The 20,273-nt window shown below is 36.1% G+C and overlaps 1 protein-coding gene across 7 annotated transcripts in view; it reads right to left on the reverse strand.

Moving 5' to 3' along the window:
- Positions 1-6,115: 6,115 nt before the first annotated feature.
- Positions 6,116-20,273, reverse strand: part of AGFG1 (ArfGAP with FG repeats 1) — a 79,986-nt gene continuing 65,828 nt past the window's right edge. For 3 of the 7 annotated variants that reach the window (XM_081813467.1, XM_081813463.1, XM_081813462.1), the window contains 4 exons: positions 18,026-18,073; positions 15,824-15,982; positions 14,534-14,625; positions 6,116-13,712 (listed from right to left, as the gene is read on the reverse strand). In XM_081813467.1, the coding sequence (XP_081669593.1) occupies positions 13,653-13,712; positions 14,534-14,625; positions 15,824-15,982; positions 18,026-18,073 (359 nt within the window). In that variant the 3' untranslated portion in view covers positions 6,116-13,652. The remainder of the gene's footprint in view (positions 13,713-14,533; positions 14,626-15,823; positions 15,983-18,025; positions 18,074-20,273) is intronic. The other 4 variants (XM_081813468.1, XM_081813465.1, XM_081813464.1 and 1 more) reach the window with 3 other exon arrangements.

A 20,273-nucleotide genomic window follows, 5' to 3' on the forward strand; every position in this document is an offset into this window, starting at 1 on the left:
AACCACATGTCAATATTGGGAAAACAAGATTTTAAATACCTAAATTGTATTCCATAACATAGATATGCAATAATTTACTAAACATTCCAGTTTGCATTAGTACAAATATTTTAATAAATATCTTTATACATAAATCTGTGTGTACATATAGTGTTACCTTTTGAAAAATTTCCAGGAATCGGCTCACACTGGGATTGATCTTTTCAAGAGTCTTGCTTCATATTACCAAACGCCTCCCAAGAGATTTTACTAAGTTTATACTCTGACATCAGGATGTGAATGTTCATTTTGCTTGATCTTTACTGATGGGGAATTTTTAAGTAGTCTTTAGTATTATTATAAGCAGAAGATGGTATCTCATTGTCTAAATTGTATTTAAACTGCTGGAGAAGCTATTTTCCCAAGTCTTATTTGCTGGTTCTAGTTCCTTTTGCGGGAGGGGGGGGAAGGGGATTTGCCTATTCACATCCTTAGTATGTTTCTTAATTGTTTAGTAAAGGAACATTTTTCCTATTTGGAATATAGTCATCCTCCAATATCCATTCCAGAGATTAATTTTTGGAACTGCAGTTGAGCAAAGACGCTGAAAGTTGGTTCCTGATTAGAGAACACGAACAGCCTCAAGGTTCACTGGGGCAGTGGGCGGTGTAGCCTGCTGGCCTGGCTTTTTAAGTCCAGTGTCGCTCGCACGCAGCCCAGCTCACCCATTTCCATAGCACGGCTTTTGTTCTGCTGAGGCAGTGCCCAGTAGTTGGGACAGAGACCACATGGCCTGCAAAGTCTAAATATGTTCTATCTGGTCATTTTAAGAAAAGGGTGCAGATCCCCAACCTACAGAACTAGTAATTTATGGTCCAACTAAAGAAACCGGTATCTCCATCATTAAAAATGACTCTATATATCACTAATGATGGGGAAGAGTACTTTTCTATTATTAAAATGTAAAAGTAGATACAATATTTACATGAATTGTATACCAAAAAAAAAAAACCCACAAAACACAATTATAATTGGGAAAACTCTACACCAAAAGGTTGATACTGGTGATCTTGGGGTGATGAGGTTATTCTCTGAAGGCGAGCGGCTCTTTTAAAGTTTTCTTCAATAAACAGATTTTACTTTTTGTAAAAATGCAAATAATAGAGCTACTGCTTTCCAATGTTCAAAGGTAAATGATTGGGGTCCATGAAGAAAAATGTAACATCACTTCTTTGAAATCATCATAGGAACCACTGCCCCTCTTCTGCCAGAGTCCAGTGCTTGGGCCACCCCTAGGATCATCCTCTTCTCCTTCACTATTCTTCTGAGCCAACTGCCTCAGTGTGGATGGCGTGGTTCCGCGGTCACTACCAAGAAACACCTCTGGTGTCCTTAGCTACTTCTGTTCTGTCATCTGCAGAGCCTCCTTAGCTTTCCAGTGACTGGCTTCGGTGAGCGGTGACCGTGAAACCCGTCCTTCAAACTCCCCTCTTCCACAATAGCCTCTGAAGAGAAAGGCTTACCTCTTTCACGCACACCTTCCTGTTACAACATCACCTAATGCCTTTATGTGTTAGGAAGTCAACACTGCCATGTCTTTACTAATTCTTTTTCCAATAAATAAAATACCCCCTGCACTGACTCCTAATTCCTAGAAACATTTAAAACTGAGAAGGGAACTGAATACAAATGTGCTTTTACATCATTTCTTTGGGTTTTCTTAATAAAAACTACCTTCTTAAGATTCTCTAGGGCAATTTTAGCATAACAAATTTATCCAGATTTAAAAAGCTAGATACAAACATTATTTCTCTAACATAGATAGGACCAAAATCAGCGCATCTCGATCTTTTCAATGTGTACAAATCACCTGAGATTTGTTAAAATGCAGATGCTGACTTACTACCAGTGGGTAAGATTCTGCACGGCTAACAAGCTCCTAGGCAACATCCAGACTATAGGGCCTCAGACCACACTCTTGAGTAGCAAATGACCATGATCATCTTTAACGCAATGGGTGCAATATAGATGTTTGTAGAGAAGTCCAAATTAATACTACTTTGCAAAGGGAAGTATTTGCAACAAGTATTTCTACATGTACATCACCCTTTAATCTAATGCTCTAATGTCTTGGGGGAAAACAGGTCCAAGTGTTTCTAACAGCTGCTTTTCCATCATTATGGAGTACCCACAACACAAATTCCTTTTCCTCCTGCTTCCCTCCGCTTCTGCTCATCCTTAGTGCTGTCTTAAATCCTATTCTTTCAAGGCTACCACTCCTTTGTTAAGTCTACATTAGGCAGGGTTGAGATCTTTCCTACTCTCCAGAGCCCCCTTTCCCTGCCCTTGATTTGGACTGATGCATCCCTCAGCCCCCATCCCCATCCCCCAGGTCTAGATGGTCAGTTCCTTCAGGTGATAGTAAAGTGGTTCTGAGTAACTGCTTCAAGTTACAGCTGGGTTCAAAGCTCAGTTCTGCCATCCACTTTACCTGAGCAAGTAAACCATCTCCAAGCCTGTTTTGTCTGGTAAAATACAAATCATTCCTACATAAAAGGTTGTGAGGATTATAGAAAATGTTTAAAAATTATTTAGCAAAGTGGCACCAAAATAATACTAAATGGCGGCTACTATGACAAGAACATAAAGCATTTAGTGTAATTTCTTTTACATGGGTAGTTCTCAAACATTACTTAAAAAGTCAAAATTGTTATGCATTTTAAAGATATTATTTCTAAATAGGAGAAACTCAAAATATTGGACGTTTCTGAATGGCCCAGGACTTGCAAGTTTCTCTCTTCTGAAATTCCCATAGTTTATTTAGGATGTTAGATATCTTAATCTGGAAGATGTGGCAATTCCTCACTTCTTTGAGAGAGCTACCCAAATATGTACAGTAACTGAAAATAAGGCTTGAAAGGTACCATACTGTTCCAAAATCATAACTAATGTATTCCATAAATACACAATATCCTTCTGTGATAACTTCATGGAAATATAGTCTGAAATTTTATAATTGTAAAAAAACAATGTTCAAAATTCTTCTAGAATTACACAGAATTTTAGTTCTTCCAAAATCTTAAAAACCTTAAAAGTTACTGCAAAAGAGCATACAGCAGAGATGACAAAGACAGAATGATCAAGAAACTTGCAGAACTGGTAAAAACAGCAGTCTAGACCCAAGGCCCATCAAATTCCAGGCACAAAATCAACACCTACATCCAGACACCACAGTGAAACTAATACATCCGGCAAAATAGCCATTTCTGCATGTAGCAAACACAGGCAAGGGAGAAAAGATGAACTTGTGAGCCTGCATAATGGCCAGTTCAACTAGGGGATCTGAAGAAGTAATCCTTTTTTTTTTTTTTAAGATTTTATTCATTTATTGGGAGAGAGAGAACATGAGCGGGGGGAGGGGGACGGGAAGAGAAAGAAGCAGGCTCCCCACTGCGCCGGGAGCCTGATACAGGGCTCAATCCCAGGACCCTGGGATCATGACCTGAGCCAAAGGCAGGAGCTTAACCGATTGAGCCACCCAGGTGCCCCAGAAGTAATCCTTTTCTGATTAAAAAAAATAAATAAATTATGAAACTAGAAGGAATCTTAGTTTTCTAGATTTGAAATCCCATTACAGATGAGGTTATTCATCCTAAATGACGTCATTAGCTTTAGAAAGGTTCTCCTTTGTATCTCTATAATCCCCAAATATAGAATGTCAATAAAGATATAAATTTAGGTGACCTAATTAATATTTTCACATTAACTCTTGAAACAATCCGTAAGTGAGAAAATGCAGCTAGGAAATCATGAGAAAAATCAACTTCAGTAATCAAATAAAGGAACATATGATAAGGCATTATTTCATATCCCTTAAATTAAAGCAATCATTAAAAAGAATTCCCTCTGGCAACCGGATATTAAGGTAAAAATGGGTCACTTATCTTTTTGGCATTTGTAAAAATTAAATCAATCCTTTTACACAGCAGTTTAGTTGAGAGGATACAATGTTAATCCTTATAAACCATTTGTGTGATTTTATAAGAATTTATTCCAAGACCTAACACACATGAAAGGTTATACACAGCGAGGTACTCAATTTACATTAAATTATGAAAAATGATAAATGACCAAGATATACACTGTTCACTCAACAGTTCTAAGAAAACCTGATGCCAAACCCTAAGTGTGTAAAGGGGTAAGTAAAAATTCTGATGCTGAAAAATTAGAAGCAATCTCAATGTTCACCATAGGGATGCAAACCCCACATAATGAAACATCATTGGCAGAGAATGTAGATCTATGTTTGAAATTGAAAGAAACCCATGATATATTGAGGAAAAGGTTACAAAATAGTGAGCACAGCATGATTCCACTCTGGAAGAGATCCCTGTATTTACTTATATATGGGACAGAGTCCAGAAGTACTTACAATATATCTACACAATAGTATAGTTTTTTTAAAAAGTAATTTTCTGTATTTTCAGATTCTTTATAATAAGCATATTATTTTTACAAGCAGAAAAAAACTGTAAATGTATTTCCAGTTTGGAAGAACATAGTTATGTGGGGAAAGTATCTCAAAAATTAACTAACTGGCTATGATCACAATGCAAGATCTGCTATGCGCAAGAAGCAAATACGGAGGGGGAAAACATCCAAAACTAGATCACTTAGGGTAAGACTTTTTTTCACTTCCATTAATGTTTGTGAAATAGGTTGTTTTTTCAAAAAACTCACTCTTATTAAAACTGCTGGAACTAGAAGCTTCAAAGTATGAATATAGGAGAGGATGAATTTTAAAGTAAGACAGAATTCTACTTCTGCCACTTACTAAATAACTATAATCTTGGCCAAATAAAAACATCTAAATGTCAACTTTTCTGTCACAAATACTGCCTGCAAACAGTTGTTGTGACTATTAAATAATAGCAATTACATGAGATGCAAGTCACAAAATTGGTAATTAACAAATAGTGGCCAAAATACTAAACTGTATGATGTTGACACCTGGTATTTTTGATCTACAAAAACACCAATTTTGAGCTATTATTGTGAAACACTTGATTTTAATTCCCAAGGCTAATTACTATCTAATTTAAACATGTATTCTAATGGCTGAGGGGAATCATACTTCACCATTTGGAAGAGGTCTCATCTTAAGGTTGAGGAACTGGAAGGATCTACATTACAGGCCTGAAGGCCCGTTAACAGAACTGTGATAACTTCATGGAAATATAATCTGAAATTTGATGCAGGAAATTTGACTCTTAAGTTCTTTTTCCAGACCCCCAAACAAGTTCAGTAAAAATTGTTAGCATACCATTTAAGGGGGCAGGGGGAGGAAAAAAAGAATTTTAACCCTTTCTCATTAAATGAGACTAAAATAAACATTAGTTTTCCCCTGGGAGAAGGGAAGGTGATATTGGTAGTCATGGTGGAAATAAGGATTCTAAGGAAAGTAAATTTTCTTCTGGGTTCTGGTGATGATTATTAATGAAAATAATTTAAACAGAAATGTACAGAATAATCATGATGGTTACAAATAATAGTGACAGCTACCACAAAGACTGGGGTATAAAGAACCAGGCAGTAGTTCACGATTTATCTGTTAAATTTCTATAGGTAATAGAATGGGTAAAAGCCAATTACAATAAATCTATCTTAAAACCAAACAACATTAACATGTATTTCAAGAAAAAAATGTCATCTTTTAGGGGCAAAAAAAAAAAAAATCAGGGGCGCCTGGGTGGCTCAGTTGGTTAAGCGACTGCCTTCAGCTCAGGTCATGATCCCAGGGTCCTGGGATCGAGTCCCGCATCGGGCTCCCTGCTCTGCGGGGAGCCTGCTTCTCCCTCTCCCACTCCCCCTGCCTGTGTTCCCTCTCTCGCTGTGTCTCTCTCTGTCAAATAAATAAATAAAATCTTTAAAAAAAAAAAAAATCAGTATTGGAAACTCAGTAAAAACACGTGCTTTTAAAAAACATGTTTCGTAATGTAAAAAGACAAAAAAGTGAGAAACGTTATTAATGTATAATTAATGGAATAGAAAAGATTAAGTTGGAAGTAGATGCATGAGCTGCTTTACAGAAAATACATAATGTTATGTGACAATTGAAGAGGCTACTCTCAAATGGTACACAAATTGAGGAGTCTTTATTTTGAAAAAATTCTTCCAACAATATTTTACAATGAACAATAACTCAACCAAGTTTATCTACTATACTAAATGGTTTTAGAGATGAATACTGAAATCAGCCTGTAGGTTTTCGGCCCAACACCTAAAACCACCCCCTGCATTAAGATTTGTCTTCATAAATGTTGGCATATTAATAAACACATCTTCCAAGACCTGTCTTTCTGGCTAAAAAGGTTTCCTCCTTTCTTTCAGACTTCTCGGCAAGTCCTTTCCCTCCCTGCACTTAGCCTGAAGGTGCTACAGGACCCCCGCTATCAGCTAGTAGCAGGGGATATCAGTCCTCATACAAAAACCATCCCATGAAGCACATCCTGTCTTGACTAATGGTAAATGCACGTTAAAAAATTCTCTGGACTCTGCCTAGTCTTTTGAGGAGTAAGAATCACAACTTTTAAGTTATTATCCAAATCTTTTCTAAGGCAAAGGGAACTAATTTTGAAGAATAAAATACATGGTTGTGCCAAAATATTTTACTGTAGTAAATCTATACCGTTTCTTTTTAAATATAAGGTGTATATTCTAAGCTAATGTCGATAAGGAAAGGTGCAACACCAGCAAGTAGTAATAGAAAATCACCCCAAAGCACTTTTAGAAACTTCCAGAGTCATGGGTAGGGACAATGGAAAAATTAAAGTGCAAAATGGGTATGAACTTGCACCACCTTTCAATGACTGACTGAAAACCTTCAAAGTTCAATTAAAAAGCACAGGATTCTTCAAATATCTTAAGATAGTCGATTTGAAGGATTCCCCTGCCCCTTAACTGAAAGAATTTCCTAAATGGAAGCATAAGATAATAAACAGCTGGTGAGCCTCAAAGTTGAATGAGGTCTGCTTTATTGAGTTTCCAGTCAGGCAGGGTCAAGACTTATCTTCACATATGCATAAGGACATTCTCAATTTTTAATGTTTTTAGTAGAAAAATCTATACAAATACTCTTCAAAAGGGACATCCATATAATGAAATCCTGTAGCCATTAAAATAATGAGTTAGAGCTGGACGTGCTACTATGTAAAGAAAACCAAATTAAATAAAAAGAACCAAGTTACAAAATTGTACATTTAAAATAAAGGAGGACAGCAAGAGGACTATATATGTATACAGAGGCATATGAAATAAACGATAACATTTCTGAAAAACTATACAAGAATACAAGAAACTATATTCCCCTGGGGTGCGGGAATGAAGTCACAGGAAGGAGACGAGATGTAATTTTTCACTTTATACCCTTTATATATTGCATAATTTTTAAAAATCATAAGCATGTTTTATAACACATAAAAAATGTTAAAGTCTTTAAAAAACCTGACTGTACCCACAGCATTCTATGAAACATTAACTGTATAACATCAGTTTACAATCCTTTGCTGCCATTTATTTAATGGTCATTTAGTCAAAATTAGAAGGCTCCTTGGGTGTGTGCTTCCTCTCCCTCTCTCAAGATTAAGGGAAAATATTGAGAATTTAGAGTTTAAATCTTAACCTCATTGACTGAACTGTGACTTGGATGACACCTAGTCAAGATTCTAGAGAACCAATGACAAAATTAACTTAAATGGGCATTTTAATCACTAATTAAAATATTTTATCCAAGATCACTTTTCCTTTTTACAAGAGCCTGAGCCACAAGATTTCTCTTTTCATTAAACTCCACAGCCCTTTGAGTTGGACAAGCACAGATTCCAAAAACATAATATTTTAACACACATTGAATTCTTATGCAGGGCTAGAAAATAAACAGAATATACAGATGCCAAAAGTTTGAAAAGAAACACATTCTTAGCAGAAGTCTTCACTGGAAATTAATACCATACATTCAAATCTTCCAGGACTCCAAAATCAGAACAATGAGGTTTCATAAGAACCCTCTTACCCAGACACGGGATTTACCAACTCGAAGGTCTTAAAATACATTTGAATGTTTGAGGCTAAGAAAATTGGGAGTAGGAGGCCAGTGGCCACCTTAAGTGTGCATGCTTTAAAACTATTCAAAAATCCAAGTTCTTAAAACACTGTGCTGGTCAAACAAAAAACTGCAGACAGAATTCAGGGTATATGTCATGACTGTGCAAGCCTTATCATTAGCACAATAACTGGACTTTTTAATACCAGGGTTCACAATACTTAAGTCTTTCCAGATTAAGTATCACCATGCCCCGTCCACTTATTAAAGTGAATTAGTGTCCAAATGCTTGCTGAATTAACAACATAAACAAAAGGCTCTTCAAATATTGGATACAGTCACCAATAAATTTAATGAACAAGTTGTAGAATTGTGAGCGCTGCACTGGAGTTGGCTTGCAAAGGCTTGGGAGCCTGGTGCACATCTCTTTCTAATTCCAAGTTTAATGACATCAGATTGATAGGTGACATCAGCCATTGTGAGGGTATCTACACCACATATATCAGTAAGCAGTACCAAACAGGGCACTTTTTCGTGAGAGAAAAAGTCTCATCGGCACAACACTAAGAATTACATCTTGGTCATATATTCACTTGTTCAAATATACAATGCAAAATGTTAATTAATGACATTATAATGTTCTAAAATATACAAAGGAAAATTTAACTAATGAGGATGAATTTCATATAATAGGCTAACTTAAGACAAATTTTAATAATGGCATCCTTTAGAAAGTAAATTTTAAAACCACCTAGGGCACAAACCGTATCAATAAAAGATGGAATGTTTCTCACAAAATAGGGATCATTGTAACACTTCAGATGCTTCTTTTTTTTTTTTTTTTTAAAGATTTTATTTATTATTTGACAGAGAGAGACATAGTGAGAGAGGGAACACAAGCAGGGGGAGTAGGAGAGGAAGAAGCAGGCTTCCCCGCGGTGCAGGGAGCCCGATGTGGGGCTCGATCCCAGGACCCTGGGATCACGACCTGAGCCGAAGGCAGACGCTTAACGACTGAGCCACCCAGGCGCCCCACTTCAGATGCTTCTTTAGTTTAAAACAAGGTCCACTAATTACCCCATTAATTAACTTGTAAAGTTTAAATAAAAGCCTAGTGAATAAACTGTATTGATTTCATCAAATTATGAATGGAACTCAAATAACTAAGTTTTATTAGGTATACGGGATACAGAAAGTAACTCTTCTGGAATTTTAAAAGACTTTTTTTAAAGGGCTACTTACACATAAATGTGACAGGCCTTCAATCCAACAATGAAATATTCGCTCTCCAGAGCAAAAGCTCTGTCATTGCTTAGCCTCCCTATGCCTTGCCTTCTTTCATCCTTAAAGTATGCATCCACTTTAAGGATTGTATAATACATGAAAAGCACTTAGTAAGTTTCTCCTACATTTAAAGGGCTTAATAAATCACACCCCATAATACCACCACATACTTTGAAGTTACTTTTTAAAAAACGTATCTTCACAACAGTCTCCTAGAGATTAATTTTCTGATAGAAGTCTGAGACTGTTGGTGGAGACCAAAGATGAGGTGAGTCATTGTGAACACAAGTTCAGTGAAGGAGCACAACACACAGACGAAGAAGGCCCAAGAAGCAAGGCACAGGGCCCGCCTGGGGATGGAAATGGAGTATTAGCTCAAAAAAGCCTATTTTACAATATGCCAACAATTAGCAATAACAAAGCCAGAGTTTGTGGTGACTAATTATTGTAAACTATCTTTTAAAGTCACTTCAAAAGAATTTCGAAGCATTCTGTTTAAATGAGAAGCAACAGCAAGTGCTCTCTTTAAAGATGAACAAGGTATAAAAAGCCACTGGTGGGAAAACCATAGGAAACCTCTTTCTAAAGAAGTAAACACATTCCTTTAAATTGTAATAGCGGACTTCCTGGAGGGTAGTGATTTTTTGTTAGAGGAATCCACTTTTCATTAAAAAAAATCCTTTAACTATAGCTAAAATTATTAACTATAAACATGAGAGAGAATAAACTATTCATTTTGAACTCTTCAGCAAAGCATTTTTTCATTTTTAAAATAGTTATTTGATAGCTATTAAACGATGATACAATTTCAAAGTGGTCGGAATAGTAAATGATTCCAAAATAAACATCAATAACCATGAATCAGAACTGGTAACATCCTTGAAGGACATATTCACCAATGTCATCATTATTAAAACAATTTCAAACAGAAATAGAAAATCCAGAAAACAATATTAAAAATGTTTGCCATTTCAACTCAACGTTCCACTTTTCCCACCAAGCAGGAAGTTCAAGGAGCACTATGTTTACCCTAAAACCACACACTGTTATTCTGGAAAACAGAAATTTAAAGTGTAGCACAGTGGTTTTCAAAGTGTGGTCTGAGGACCTCTGAGAGTCCCCAAAAGCCAAGCGTCACAACTATTTTCATACTACTACTAAAATGTTATAGGTCTGTCTCACTCATGAGTTCACAAGTACACAGTGGAGTTTCCCAGGGCCCGCATGCCACGTGACAGAAAAATCACTGTGACGCCAAAGGAGCAGGAGAAACTCACTGCTTCTCAGGCCAGGTGCAACAGAGATGTGCAAAACATAAAACAATGTTCTTCTCATTAATTAACTGCTTTTGGAAGACAGCTAGTTTTTATTTAAAAATGGCATTTATGTTAACATGCAATGGGTTTATTATTGTTATATTTAAATGAATAAACACATTTTTTAAGTATCTCAGTATTAATTTCTAATACAGTAATTTCTGATAGATACAAGCTACATAAACAAAAGCTCTTTGGGTATCTTCAGTAATTTTTTTAAAAGAAATGTTTGAGAACTGTGAGTGCTGCCATACAAAAGCAGCCAGTTAGCATTCTCTCCATTTTCCCAACTTCCAGGAACTGTACCAAAGAAGGTGTGTGCTGGGGGCTAGGGCAACGCACAGGTAAAGCACTGAGAGGCTTCTTCAAATTTACAAAAGGAATTATTTTAAGGAAGAAAGTGATTGCCTAATCTCTACTGTCACAAAAATGAGAATAAAATATGCCTTTAAACTGTATCACAATGTTTGCCACTCTAAAAGAAAAGAAAATTCTCCTCCCAGAGCAAAGACAGGAGAGAAGATCTGATTCAACCAGTAAGCCAGAAAATTTGGAGTTCTTCAGCCTTGTCCTCCTCTTCAGTACTCAACACAATTCTGATGGGTCTATATAAAACCAAAAGCAAATCTGAATATGAAAGTCTAACAGAAGTGAATTTAAATCCACATTAAAGCTGGATCACTTTTTAAACTAAGGATTTCGATTTTATAAGCACTCATTTATGGTAAGTCAATAAGAGTTCTCATTTACTTACAAAGTTCAAGATTTACCCAGAAAAAAAAAAAGTCTTTAAAATTATTTTAATAACAACTGTTTAATTTACTTATTTCTTAGATGGAAAGCCTGGTAGGTTATTTGGGTAATGGCCTACAATTATATAGTATAACTTTGTACATATGAATTGTACAATCTAAAACACAGAAATTCAAAGACATTTCTTAAGCATTCCCTCCATGAAAAAAGGGCTGGAGAGAGACCCCCAAACTGTAGTATTTCAACCCACACATCTAGACCTCTGCAGCATTCATTCAATATTAAGAGAAGAGGCATAATGTTCAAAAAGGGGCAGAGATTTCCCAGTCTTCTTGCTCATCAAAATAGTTAAGATAAGCCACACACTGAGCTGGAGATGCAATGGGACAGCAAGGCTTTACCAAGTCTGGAACACTACACAGACTTTAAGATTGTGTAAAAACTCATGTAGTCACCACTGGAAAAGGTATTCAACACAAATAAAATGTTTGAAGAAACTGATGTTCACTTCTTTTAATACCAAAACTTTAAAATAATGTTTAATCATTTTAAGATAAAACTTTCCAAACACGTATTACATTTGTATATGTAATTTTACCTTTTCTTGATGACACAGAGTCATAGTACCAGACTATTATCAGAACATGATCTAATACAGTGATGTCCTCTAGGCTGGCCTGGCTGTCCTTACACTAAATGGTTGACAGGTTTTCATGGTTTTTCTATCTCCTTCCAAACCGTCACTTCTGAACTGCTAATATGCTAGGGCTGGGAAATCCAATAATCAAAATTTCACATAAAAACAAACATATAGAGACCTTGTGACTTATGTGGGTTGCTCAAAGGCATTTAAAAAAGAATTATTCCAAGTTTCTCAGTTGTGTTCTGTACTGATGAGACCGCTAGATTACATCTTGATGAATGAGGCATTACTGTACATAAATATTTTAAACAAGTTCATCTATTAACAAAAAGATAAAACTAAACATTAGTATCATTGCCTTTTTAAACAAAGTATTCTATAGCTTTAAGGTAACACTGGGTTCCAGTTTGTTTCCCCCAGAAATGAACATAAATAAATGTCCTATTTTAATAATATCAGTTTGTCCAAACAAAGGGGAAGAAAAAAAAAAACTGAGGTGCAATCATGTCACAGTTAATGCATGTCTGCTTCCAATACATTCAAAGACAATATTTTTGTTTAAAAATCAATAGTTAAAATAGGACTTCTGCAGTCTGAGAATTCAAGATACTTAAAAAAATTTGTAAATACACATACATGCAAATTCTTCATATATACAAATTTTCACAAAATTAAGAAGTTGCAAAGAAATTAGAAGGATTACGGTGAATCTGACAAGCTACATTTAAATGCTTTACCACTGACATATTCCTGAATATAGCAGTCATAGTAGTTTTAATAAATTTTCTACATGGCCTTTTTTATAAAATTTTTTCTTTTAGACATAAAAGTTAGTCACTAGAAGTCTTCTGAAACTCTAATTTAAGAATTCAAGATGTTCTCAATTCACTACTCATATTTTAAGGCCACTTTGGTAAAGGCATTGCAGCAAGAACACAAAAACAATAGCATATTTTCTAATATTTATTTTTTTCACCTGCAAACTGTAGCAAAACATGATCAGCTTTATTATGCAGACAGGTATCCCTCTACATTTTTAAAGAATTTAGGTATGTATAAATAGAAGAGCTCTTTAGAAAGGAAAATTCAAGAATGAATAAAACCTTCCAATTTTGACTTTGTAACTTTGCAGTAGCAATGGTTAAAATGATTTTAGGTCGTTCATTCCAAGATATATGACAGCACCTTAGAAGTGGCTGATCTATTTCCCCAGTAACATTTCTCACAGAACAATGTGTTAAAGTTACAAATACTGATATGCACAAACAGCTAATTTCTAAGAAAAATATGTACAGTACTGCAGCATAATGAATGTGGCATCTGCAATAACTTAATATTAGCCAATTTTTAATATACATGATACCGCTACCTTTTTCTGCCAATTCACAGGTTACAAGTTGTTACTGGAGCCCTCTGTTTTGCACATATTACCTGGTGTTTGATACACAATGCAGGCTTTTTAAAGACTTCTCTTGTGTTTAAAGCTCAGATCAGTGAAACAAGACAACAGTGCAAGAGGCGGAGAGATGTAATGCGACCACGTAAAAGTTCGTTCCAGTAAAGTGTCTATATAAGGCTATAAGAAAGGATTGGTTGATGAGCTTCCTGTTGGAAACTGTCCTGTTGGTGCACCAGTCTAAAGGAAAACATAAGACAATGAATAGACAAGTAAGAGTGGTATATGTGTCAAGATATGAAAAGATTAAACTTTGATTAAATCTTATTTAACGAAACTATTCAAATTAGAAATTATTTTGTAATTATTAGCAATCCTATTTATTCATTATCGTTATTAGCAACTAATATAATAAAACTATTAGGTGTCAGAAACTGTGTTATGGCCTTTAATATCCATTATTTCATATAATTGTCCTAACACAATCTAAGAAAATGCATTTACGATTCAAACCAAATCTCTGACTCCAAGCCCTTTTCACACAGTTCACTAAATCTATAGCTTTTCATAAAGCACTATTTTGACAAGAATACAGAAAAGTTTCATGCTATAAAACAGCTCATTTACTGTCAATGCTTTGATTTGCAACTGATTAATGTGTGTGTGTGTGTGCATGTGTGCATCTAAGTCAAAAAAGGATCATGTGTGACGGCTGCCTCACTATGTAAAATTTTATACTGTCACATCAGTAGAATAGCAAACAGTATCTAGGAGAGTCACATCTTGCTTTTCCCAATTTGCAAATAACACACAACTTATAAAGTGCTTAAAATTGCATCTCACTGGGGCGCCTGGGTGGCTCAGATGGTTAAGCGTCTGCCTTCGGCTCAGGTCATGATCCCAGCATCCTGGGATGGAGCCCCACATCAGGCTCCCTGCCTGGCGGGGAGCCTGCCTCTCCCTTTCCCTCTGCCTCTCCCTCTGCTCATGCTGTCTCTCTCTGTATCTGTGTCGCAAATGAATAAAACCTTAAAAAAAAAAAAAAATTGCAACTCACTTACCATAAAGGGATTACTAGATACTCCAGCAGCTGCAACTTGACCAAAAGGGGTTACCACTGGCTTTGTTTGTCCAAATGCTGCAAAACCTGCACCTTGTTAAAAGAGAACCACCAATTATAACCCATACCTTTCAGAGACAATCTGATGCTTATAAAGCCTCCTAAGGAGTTTCAGAGAAATTTCTACCAGAGCAACAATAGTAAAATATCAGTATTTAATTGTTGGGTCTCATGCTCTTTCAAATACCAGAGACAAACTTCCTGTGGCACACGTAACAGAGCTTTCCTACAGTTTCTCAGAAATGGTTACTTCTGATTTGTCTCAGCTATGTAAACTGCTGACGTCTGAACTAATAGATGACTTGTGACTATCTGAGACGGACTGTGAGTAAAACACAATGGCTTCATGTGAACAACACAGTATTTGTTAGGAAATATTTCATCATTATGGCTCTGCCATGGACCTTATTTCCAAATTTTTATCTAACCACAGACACTAAAAAATACATACACAATTATAATTTAAGAATAATCTTCAAATCTATGGACTTTCAAACTTTACCAAATAAGCTTAATGGGTAAAAAAAAATCCCTGGCCTCTAGAACCAGTAACAAACTCTGACCACAATACAGTTACCTATTTGGAAAATTAGTCTAAGTCTCCAACATAAATAAATAACTTATACAAAACAGCAGATCCACAACAGCTTTCTGATGCAAAACAAAAACACTCAAGGTCTACAAAGTTTTCTTTTAAAATCAAGAGGCATATTAAAACATACAAGAGAAATTAATAAGAAAGAGAGTTGGGGGGGCCTGGGTGGCTCAGCCGGTTAGTATCTGACTCTTGATTACAGCTCAGGTCGTAATCTCATGGGTCTGAGATCGAGCACCACCTCGGGCTCCGCTCTTAGCAGAGAGTCCCTTCAAGATTCTCTCCCTGTGCCCCTCCCCCAACTCATGCACAGGCTCTGTCTCTCTCTAAAATAATTAAATAAATCTTTAAAAAAAAAAAAAAAGAAAAAAGACAAGACACAGGAGATTCTAAGAAGGGGTATTCTTTAGACAGTCTCTGATTTCTCCTAAATCTATAACCTGGTCACAAAAACTTACCAAAGCATTCAGTTTTCTAAGGCCCAAATCAAGGAAGGCCTTTATATTTCCGCAGTAAACGTTTAGCAGACAGTGCCACAGCATTCTCTGGACAAGCCTTTATGCCCAAACATACAAGATTACGATACATAAAGGGTATCTGAAGTGGACTTACAGCTAGCCAAGTGTTAGATCTTACCATTGGGCTGTTGAGAAAAAGCTGTCTGTTGAGGGAAAGCGGCTTGGGCTGGGAAGGCAGGCTGCTGGAAGCTGCCGCTGAAGCTGGTGGGAAGACTGTAGGAAGCGGGAGTCCCGAAGCCCGCGGGCATGCTCATGGAGGCGGTGCCAAAGGTCGCGGCTGACAGGAAAAAGCAAGGGCTGATCACTGACACACAGAGGAGCAGGCTCTGCTCCTCACACCACACTACAGAATGATTTCACTTGAAAACATTAAGTTGTACACCAAAGGCATTTTAAATTCCAAAACGCTAACAATGTTAGTAGTAAGTTTTAGCATTATACAGTGTAACACAATCTATAAAATGTTGTTCTGCTGAAACCCAATGACCAGAATGACACTAATAAAGCTATCATTTGAAATCACAAGAAAACTCAAAGTAATTAAAAGCCTAAACAGCAGTCAAATTTAAAGCCCATCATCATGCAAGTCACATGTATACTAATATACATTTCTGCTTTTAGTTTTGTTTTGCTATATACAGTAAAATAGCCAAAAATTGAAGTTTATCCACTGAATTGTCTGCTATAACGTAGTAAGTATGTTCCTGACAAAAAAATTTTAGAACTTCTAAAAAATAGTTCATTGAAGATAATGAGACTTATAGGAGAAATAGAGTTAGAAGCAGGCCTCTCAAAACCTATACAGCTTTGTAACCAAAGGCCAAAAGGCGGGGGGGGGAGGGGAGGGATGGCTTTCCCTAATAAAACCACTAACACAATTAAAAGAACATGTGAAGTTCTTAATACATCAATTCCAAAAGAAATATATGGACCACCATATCTTGTTTGAAAGATAAATAGATCGCTTTGGATAAGGGGTTTAAGGTTAGGACTCCTGAGTTGTAGAGATTAGGGCAAAATGCATAAAGACTGAAAAGGTAGTGAAATAAGCATTCTTAGAAAAGATGGATGTAGGGTGAATTACTGCTGTGATCTAGACTGCACTGAAATCAGTGTGTTAACAACAATCACTACACATGTGGTATGCTGTCGTCATTCGTCCACTTACGCATTACTTATAACCTAATCTGCATTACAGAAGCTCACGTAGCAGGGGCGCCTGGGTGGCTCAGTAGGTTAGGTGTCCGAATCCTGACTTTGGCTCAGGTCATGATCTCAGGATTGTGAGATCGAGCCCCACATCGGGCTTTGGGCTCTGAGCAGGGCCTGCTTAAGATTCTCTCCACCCAACCCCCGCCCCGGCCTCCCTCTCTCTTAAAAAAAATTTAAAAAGAAACTCATGTAGTAGCAAAACAGTATACTACTTACTGCTAGTGAAGATTAAAAACAGAACCTTATGAATGTATGTTCTAGAAAAAGTCCTGGTAAAGTAAGAGCCAATAATGGTGCTTTTAAGGAATACTAGCAATTACAATAGTGAAATACTGTTGGCATGATGCTATCAGAAACATGGTAATTCACTGAATTTGATTTAAAAAAAATTTTAATTTACCAACTTGCTGACTTAAGGCACAGGAATTATTACTAAAAATGTTACACAGACTATATTTTATTTAAAAAAAAAAAACCCTGGAAGTCATGTTATGGATACTGCCCAAAGTAATCTTATAATCCTATTGTTTATAACAATGCAGTTTTTCTCAATGAACCTAATCAGAATGCCGAATTTTTTGAAATTACGATTGATGAGAAAACAGGAGAAACAAGCCACTAGGAAGCAAGTGAATTAAAGAATAATAAGCACACTGCAAGGGAAACAGAAGGGTTTCATAACAGACAACAAAGCACTGACAAGCTTTGACAAATCACTTTTTAAGAAAGCACTAAAAAGCGAAACTTCTATACAGTTAGGCAAAACCAAACTCCATGGAATAATGTGGTAAGATGGTTTGGTTTATCAAAAAGGTGTCAAAGTACTATGAATTCAAACTCAAGAAAAATAATCAAAAAAGCTATTAACATTCTAACGTGACCATGGAGGTAAGCGATAATGCTTTTCAGCATTAAAACACAAATCACCACAATTTTCATGTAACTTTAAATATAATGGAATCCCAATGCCACACATCCATGCCCACTCCATTGTAAAACATGGAAAAAACTTAATTCCACATGCAGGGATCCAGAACACTAGCAGAAGCTTCCACAAGCAGGTAGACAAATTGCCACACAAATCTAGGTATCAGTTGTGGCCACCTACCAAAATGAGCGTGAGGAAACACTTGAGAATGCATTGCTCCAGAAAGGCCTTATGGAAAGCCATAAAGAGACCAATGTCAATTAACTTACGGATAAGTATTGTCAAAATAAAAGTAAATTTGTTTAATTAAAAAGTCCTAAAATTAGAATACACTGTTACAAAGTGGGTAGCATAAAAATACATAATAAAAACATATCCACAAAGTCTTTTAATTTCAACCACATTGATGACACTAATATTTAACCTGTTTGAAATAAAGGGGAAATTAGAATAATAAATACCAGAGAAATAAATACCAAATGAAAAAAACCATTTATGAAACCCATTTTTAAATAAACACTAACATTTTTTTCATGTCAAGATACAGCTACGTCCATAAAAAGACTTCGTAGGCCTCAGGAGTTACACCCTATGCTATTCATAGGATTATCTAAAATGACCTAGAATCTACCTTTTGCATCTAAAAAGTCAAATCTTGCAGAGAGCACCTGAATGATGTTTGATTGTTTACAATTCTGCACTAACTAGAAATTCATAAAGATAACTCAAGTGAACTAATTAAGTATGATGAGGGGAAAATTATTCAGTGTAGATCATTAGAAAGGTGGGCACAACTTGCAGTTTACAATGTAATGGCTGAAAAGAGAAGAGAAGAGAAAAATGCATCTCGTGTAAATCTTACCGGGCATAAATGAGGTCAGAGGGGTTACACATAAATACATGTAATGAACAGAAAACACATTTAGGCTTGTAAGTACTAGAAATTGTTTTTTTAACCATCTGGAACGGACATGTTTCTAAAATATATGCCCACGCATTTTAAATTAGCATACTTAACCAATTAAATGTGGAAAAACAGAACGACTGAGAGATTAGAGTGGTCAGGAGTCTTGGTTCTGTCATTTTCTAAGTACAGAAGGTTATTTAACTTCTAGAAGCTTCCATTTCCTCATATGCAAACAGGAGGCAGAGGGAGGGATAACAGTACCTACTTGACAAAGCTGCCATGAAGATAAATTTAACAATAAATTTTTAAAAAGTGCTATAAATATTCAATGGATATATTTTCCTTGCTAATAACTTTAAAAGATGTATACTTAAGAAATACATCAGTACTGTGTTCTGAATTCAACAGAAGGGTTAACTGAGGAGGAAGGGTTCTATAATAAATAAGTTAGGTCACTCTATGTTTATCTCCTTCTTAAAATCCGTAAGTCTCTTGAGAAGTCCTGCACTAAGAGTTAAATTGTTTATACCAGCGTTTCCCACATACGTTTGGCCCTCTTCCATGGAGTATTTGATAACATCTCAAGAGTCAAGCTCTACAAAATACACTTTGGTACAAACTGACCTTTAGTCAACAGTGACTGAACCAATATGAACTGCCGTAACCTCAGTCTGCGATAATGATGCCCTCTTAAGCTCTAGTCCTGGACTGCTATAAAACTTTAGACTTAACAGCTTTTTGAGATATAATCCACATTATCACACTATCTGTCCACTTAAAGTGTAGAATTCAATGCTTTTTAATATTTTCCCAGGGTTGTAAAACCATCACCACAATCGAACTGTAGAACATTTTCATCTCCTCCACCCGCCCCCCCCAAGAAATTCCATACCTATCAGCTGTCACCCTCCCTCTAACCTCCCCTCCTTTCCGTCTCTACAGATGTGCCCATTCTGGACATACCACATTACAAATGGAATCACAGGTTATACATTACTCTGTGACTAGTGTCCTTTAGCCTAATGTTTTCAAGGTTCATCCATGTTGGAGCATGCATCAGGACTTCATTATGGTTTATTAACAACAAAGTTCCATTGTATGATTATAACACATTTAGTTTATCCATTCATCAGTTGATGGACATTTTGGGTTGTTTCCACTTTTTGGCTATTATGAATAATGCTACTATGAACATGTGTGTACCAGCTTCTATGTGGATGTACATTTTCATTTCTCTTAGGTTATATTCTTAATCAGTGGAATTAGTGGAAAGAGGAAACAGAGCTGGTTTAGAAGAGTTCTGGGTGCAAATATAAGATGAGTCATTAATCAATTCTGAAAGTTTAAGGCAAACCCATCAAATCGGTCTCCACCTAGGTAATAAAACTAGGAGGCTGGTCTAGATGCTACAATTATTCTTTCACCTCTACATTTCTATTAAGTTTATCTCCTTGAGGGTGAAGAAAATCTTTTACATCATTCATTCATTAAAATGAAGTTAGGGAAATAAAGACTATTCAT

This window comes from Leptonychotes weddellii, chromosome 3 (assembly GCF_054177405.1).
Source record: "Leptonychotes weddellii isolate Sample4059 chromosome 3, ASM5417740v2, whole genome shotgun sequence".
Lineage (NCBI taxonomy): Eukaryota > Metazoa > Chordata > Mammalia > Carnivora > Phocidae > Leptonychotes > Leptonychotes weddellii.